This window comes from Tupaia chinensis, unplaced genomic scaffold (genome assembly GCF_000334495.1).
Source record: "Tupaia chinensis unplaced genomic scaffold, TupChi_1.0 Scaffold000085_1, whole genome shotgun sequence".
Lineage (NCBI taxonomy): Eukaryota > Metazoa > Chordata > Mammalia > Scandentia > Tupaiidae > Tupaia > Tupaia belangeri.
The window spans coordinates 7704559-7711338 of NW_006159547.1; the positions used below are offsets into that span (position 1 = coordinate 7704559).

At 35.1% G+C, this 6780-nt stretch overlaps 1 protein-coding gene across 24 annotated transcripts in view; it reads right to left on the reverse strand.

Annotated features, from left to right (window-relative positions):
• The window catches only part of PPFIA2 (PPFI scaffold protein A2), a 533343-nt gene that overhangs the window by 91370 nt on the left and 435193 nt on the right, over nucleotides 1–6780 (reverse strand). For all 24 annotated transcript variants that reach the window (XM_027769717.1, XM_006142879.3, XM_006142880.3 and 21 more), the window contains 2 exons: nucleotides 5328–5463; nucleotides 2869–3089 (listed from right to left, as the gene is read on the reverse strand). In XM_027769717.1, the coding sequence (XP_027625518.1) occupies nucleotides 2869–3089; nucleotides 5328–5463 (357 nt within the window). The remainder of the gene's footprint in view (nucleotides 1–2868; nucleotides 3090–5327; nucleotides 5464–6780) is intronic.

Sequence of the window (6780 nt, forward strand, 5' to 3'; positions counted from 1 at the left end):
CATTTTGTGTGCTGTGTTGATGCTTAGGGAAGGAATGCAAATTGAGTTAAAAAAAAGTTTCAGGAAAAAAATATAACTATTCAATGACTGCAGTAGGATATGTAGCCCCAGCTAGGTGCTACTTTATAGGATGTGTAAAGTTAGACTTGTGCTCATGGAAATGTGTGTGTCACCTGTGTTTGCTATGAGGATATTTGGATTGATTAGGGTCTTTGGTGATTCAATAAAATGTGGGGGGAAAACGGTATATAAACAAACATAGATACCAGAGACAGTGTGGGAGGAGAGCGGGAGGTGGCAGAGGATAAGAGATAGGGAATCAAGGATGGGGGGAAAAAGCAAAACATACAGAAAACAAGAAATGGAAGATCATTTGCTGACAATAACATGTTTGTTGATGTGCTTGATTGAGACAATATACGGTGTACTCTGGATGGAAAATCTCATTTTGTATGCTGTAATGATGTACAGTGAATGAATGCAAATAAATAAATTGAAAAAAATAAAAAAACAAGTCTTATGATTAACAACCTGTATTTTTTCAGGTAATATATATCTATAAAAATGTAATTTGTATATTAAGAAGATTAATAGTACCTTTAATTTATACCATTATTGAAAGGCATTGACTTTTTCTGTTTTTAATTTCGGTATTTTAGGCAGAGAAGAGCACCCTGACCTGTTTATAGCATACGTTCTACTATGGGACTAAATTGTGTCCCTCCTATACCTGCAATTTACATGCTTAAGTCCTAACCCTCAGTGTAATTGTATTTGGAGATGGGACTGTTGGGAAGTAGTTACGGTAAAATGAGGCTCCGAGGGTACAGATAAAATGAACAAAAGTGATGTTCTCTCTCTTTTAGAAGGAAGCAAGCCTTCACCAGAAAGGAAACTGCTAGAACATTGATTTTGAACTTTAAAGTCTCCCAAAATTATAAGTAAGTGAATTTTGTGTTTGAGCTATCCAGTCTTTGGTATTTTGTTATGGCAGTGTAAGCAGACTAAAACATACTTTATTATAAGTATTAAACAAAAAAATATTGACATTTGAAAAGTATTTGACACTGGGCCAACTCTGTAGCCTACTGCTTAAGGGAGCAAGATGTCCCATGGCTAACTCCAGTTCAAATCTTGGCCCTGCTGGCTTGAAAAACACAACAGTTCATGTGGGTTCATGTCCAAAATCCTGAGATGCTCTCTTCTCTCTCTCTCTCTCTCTCTCTCTCTCTTTCTCTCTAGACACTCTGTCAAGTGCACACACTTTCTGGCAATTAAAAGAGGCACTTAGGGGCGGGCCAGCAGATGGCATAGCAGTTGCATCACTAGACTCCCACATGGCTGACTGCTGTTCAAGTCCTGGAACTGGTGGTTTAAAAATCATGCCAGGCATGTGTGAGATTTAATTCATATGAATAAGAGTGACTCTGATTTTGGGAGAATGGAAGAGAAGGAACTGAGGAATGACCATTCCCCCTGGGGATGATTTTTCACTTCCCCTTTCCCTCTCCCTGTCTGTCTCTCCTCAGTGAGTGCATGCACCCTAAGACAAAAATCTCTTTAAAAAAAAGAAAAAAAGAGACACTTAACATTAATCAATTTCTAAGAAATACACTCTTCTTGATGTAATTGCTTAAAATTGCTAAAAATAGCATTAAGTTAATTTTACTCCATCATCCAAATACTTTCAAAGAAGCTAAAGGCACATTAATTTGTATACTATTAAGTATCTTTATTACACTATAAAATGAATCCTTTACTTTTTTTTTTTTTTTTAAGAGAGAATTTTGCTATAGGACTTGTGTGCTCACTGGAGAGTCAGAGAGAGAGAGACAGAAACATAAAATGAGAAATCATCCCCCCTGGGATGGGGAAGGTTGGCTGTACTGCAATCCTTTCTCTTCCATTCACCTCTTGGGATTTTGGGCACACATGCCCATACTATGGTCGACTACAACTACATGGAAGTCTAGCGGTGTAATCATTATGCCATCTGCTGGTCTTTATATATCAAATGAATCTTAAAAATGTACATTATTGTGACCAGCAGGCATTGTGGTTGTGAAGGCTCTGGACTCCCACATGGCCAACTGCAACTGGAGTCCTGGACCTGGTGGCTTGCTTAAACCTTTTTGTTTTTCTCTCTCTCTGGTGAGTACATGTACCCTATGGCAAGTTTTTAAAAATAATAATAAGTAAAATTAAATAAACTTAAAAATAATATATATTATTACTACAAATGCTTTCTGTTTAAATAGTAAATTTTAACTTAAAAAGGCATCTTAGAAGGCCAGCCAGTGGTACAGTGGTTAAGGAGACTAGATCCCATATGCTTGATTGCATGGTTTGAATTCTGAACCCAGCTGCTTGAAAAACATACCAGGCATGTGTGTATGCATCCCCAACATCCCACAAGGAGAAATGGTAGAGAAGAGATTGCAGCGTGGCCATTCCACAAGGGAGTACTCTCTCCCTTTCTCTTCCTCTCTCCCATTTCTGAGTGCACATACTCTCTAGCAAATTAAAAATAATAATAAAAAAATAAGCAAACAAAAACAGATTGCCTTAGAATTCTTGGAAGAAAATGTTATCTTTATCATTATTGCACCTAATGCCCTTAGTCTGTTCATGTTTCATGAATGTCCTTACAAGGGCTGCCCTAATTTTAAACAGGAGATATACAGATATCTGGAAAGCTTGTGAAAATACACCTTCTGACTCCAGAGGTGTGGGATGAGATCTGAGAGTCTTAGAGTCTCATGAAGTCTCAGGGTATACCAATGTTTCAGGTGTGAGGATCAGATCTGAAAATCTTGCTAGTGTCAAGGTTTGTAATCTTTTGACATGACTGGTAGACACTGAAGTCACCTGATTTCTTTGTTGATGGCATCCAACTGCTCCTGGAGCATCATAGCTAACGTCTGGGCATCCGAATGCCCACTTGGAGAGAGGAGATCCATCGAGCTAAAAATAGTTTCTCTATCATCATCATCAATATCGGACATTTCAGTGTCACTTTCAAAAGGGTGGCTGCTTAGCACTCCAATTTGCTGAGTTCTGTTCCACTCATGATCCCCAAGAGATTTCACCTGTATGGTAAATGAACAATGTAGGATTTTTATCTTATTGATCATTTCAATGCAGCACTAAAGACACAATAAGAAGCATGCATGCTTTTATAGTTGCTCTAACAAAAGCACAGTTATTAATATGTCATTGTATTGGTTTAACAAAACTGTTCCTTGAGATCTTAAATAATGGCAGGCATTAAATGTAAGTGTAAATAACAAGATTTTAGTAGGAATACTGATGACAAACTTCCATCTGATTTGTAGTTCAATCTCATTTCAAGGTAACAATGACCATACATCTGCATTTGCAGTGTTTTTCCTTATTTCCAAATATAATAGTCTTTATTCACAGGTACACAAGCATTTCAACTTCTATTTCAATTAATCTCACCTGCATTTTTCTTATTACGAGCTGAAACCACAAATATTATTACATGACAAGTTACACACAAGAATTCTCTCCCCAACATTCATTTCCATAGACTAACAAAATACTGCAAAGTGATTTCATTTCATCTCTGGTTACAGGAAATCTTCATTGACTTATTTTTTTAGGATGAAGGCATGCTAATTTATATAGCTCTGTTTTTATACTTGATATAACACATCTTCCATGTGAATGAGAGTTCTGAGTAACCAATTTGAACAGCCCTCCCAATGAGGGAGTTGCAGGTAGGAGACAAGTCCTGGAGTTTTCTGCTTTTTAAAAAACTGGTTTCCATTTCTGTGATAATGTAAAATGAGCTGTATGGAAGTCCACATGATATGGAACTGAGTATTGATTTCAGAACTGATAATCTGTGGCCAGGAGGTGGCATAGTGGTTAAGATGATAGATCCCATATGGTTGACCACAGTTCAAATCACAGACTCACTGCTTGAAAATCACATTGGGAGCATGTGTGTGTGTGCTTAAAATCTCAAAAAAAGAATGTAAGGGACGGGATTGTGGCATGGCCATCCCCCCTGGGGAGTGATTTTTTTACTTTCCCTCTCTGTCTCTCTTTAGCAGGCACGTACATATGCCCTGTGGCAAAAACAAAAACAAAAACAAAACAAAACATAAACACACACAAGAAATTGAGGATCTAAATTAGCATTAGTGTTTCAAACTAAATTATTATCAAGTAGCACAAATCTGTCATGAAATAATAATAAAATAATGGAGTTAACTTAGTTTAGTTAACTTCAGTTTTTTGTTTATTCACATAGTAACAGACATTGAATGCCTATCATGTTGGGTTAATTTATACATGGCACTCTGGTATCATTAAAAACCATAATATCAAGGGCCTGTGCACAAATGAGGACAAATAGGTTATTGGTATTCAGAATACGTAAAAGTGGTTAGGGAGAACACACCACACTTAGGACACAAGGAACCATATTGCTTCTCTATAAATTATGACTATGTCACTTATACAACAAGAATAACTTAGAATCCTCAGGACCAACAGTTAGCATAATGGCTATGTCACTGGACTCCCATATAGTCGACTGTGGTTTGTGTCCCAGACCCGGTGGCTTAAACTCAAGCTGGGCAGGTGTGCGTTATGTGCCCAAGATCCTGAGAGGAGAATGGAGGAGAAGGGATTGTGGTGTGGCCATCCCCCCTGGGGGGTGATTTCTCGATTTCTGTCTCTCTGTCTCTGTTTTTCTGGAGAGCACAGTGCCCTATAGCTAAAACCTCTCCAAAAAAAAAAAAAAAAGGAATAACTTAGAATTCTGCTATTTAAATAAAATTTATCGTGATTTCTTTGTAAACTCTTTGAATAGTCTATGTTCATTTTCCTCAAAATGTTTTTTAAGTAATAATTTTCCTTAAAATAGTTAACTAATTTGAATTAACAATAAGCATATCATAGCTTACATGCCCTAGCAAGCCAAATATTTATCTGTTTGAAAATACAGCATCATGGCTAAAGCAGAGTCTCAGAAACCACACAAATCGTTTGACTCCATCACTCTGCTAACAGTGTGAAGTTGAATACTTAATCCTCCTGAACTTCAATCATAATAAACATAAAACTAATATAAATATAGTCCCCATTCCATAAGAGTATGTTCATAAATACATGGGAAATGCTTAGGTCAATGTCTAGCTCACAGTAGGGGCTTTCCATTAGTTATAGTTAAAACTATGTTATACTCAATGCTAGCGATGAATCAAAATTTCAATTCTTTTGGTGTTAAAATTCTAGAATGGATTAGAATATTGAATTAAAACTATCAAAGAGTCAAAATAAAAAAGATTAACCTTTGGCTCATCTCTTCGAACACCCATGCGTCCTCTCCGGGGTCTTCTTATTACTTTAGTCGTTCTGTAATCAGATTGACTGTCCACTAGGGATCCCACTGAATACCGCAATTCAGCTGAAGTGTCTAAATGAGTTCTGAAAAGAGGACAAATATAAAATATATCCAATCTCAAAAAATATTAAACTTATCAGCAAATTACTACCTAGTGCCTAATTGTCAATAAAGCAAAAACGCTCAAGGAAATAAATTTAAAGAAAGAAAATTGATGAATTGCCATGATTCTAAAGGCCTCTTCAGAAACTTACATCAGAAATTCCAGTCTTGGATTCATTCTCTAAGGTCAAGAGCATTTTCTCCTTTTCTTCTTTATAATTTTCAATGTGATAGTACAATGAAACAGATTGACAACCAACATCCTGGCCATCTTATTTACTTTTTTCTTTTTATTAACTATCTCAATATTTACTGTTTATTATTATGTTTTTCTAATTTTCTTGTTAACTGAAAATGTATAAACTTTTGGGGTCCTAGACTTTTCACATTAAAGAAATTTGGAGAAATTTATTTACTTTGCTTATTATTTTCAACATTCTATTTTTCAATTTAGGGACTCAACAAATGTTGAAATCATATTGAGTTAATGATCTTTTTTTTTTAACAGAATAGTATATGCCATCAGAACTATTTTTTTAGCTTTTGATAAGATATTGTTCTAAAAATGATGAAGAAAAATCTTTTGATAAACACCCTTGTTTCTGAAATCTGCTTAAAGAAGAAACAGCTGGAAAAATTCCAATTGGAAAATATCATCATACTGGATTTTAATAAACATGGTAATAAAGTATGCTGTAATCAAAGTGCAGAAAATATTTCCCAAGGCACATTATTTATGTACAGATTTACAGCAAATTCAGTTTATTGCTACAATAATGATGATGATAACAGAGACAGCATGCTGTCTTGTAAAATGAAATAACAGATCCATCATCAGTAGGGAATATACTTAAAGCTGTTTGAACTTTCTCCTTTAGTTCTTCCTGTGAACAAAGACAAGCACATGCATTTCCCAATATTTGACAAGTCTTAGAAAGTCGAGGCATAATCTAGATGTTTGTGATAGTGAAAGTCACTGACTTAGCTTAAGACCTTGCTTTGCCAAATGGAGCATTATAGCAAATGAACTAAGAAATTATCCCTAACGTACTTAATAGTTATTGTTTCTATAGCAATGAAATAAAGACTTAATTAACTAAACTGGTTTTATCATGGTGGAGCATTATAGCAAATGAACTAAGAAATTATCCCTAACGTACTTAATAGTTATTGTTTCTATAGCAATGAAATAAAGACTTAATTAACTAAACTGGTTTTATCATGGATAAGTTATATATATATAATATAATATATATATAATATATATATATATGATTAAGCTATATATATATATATAT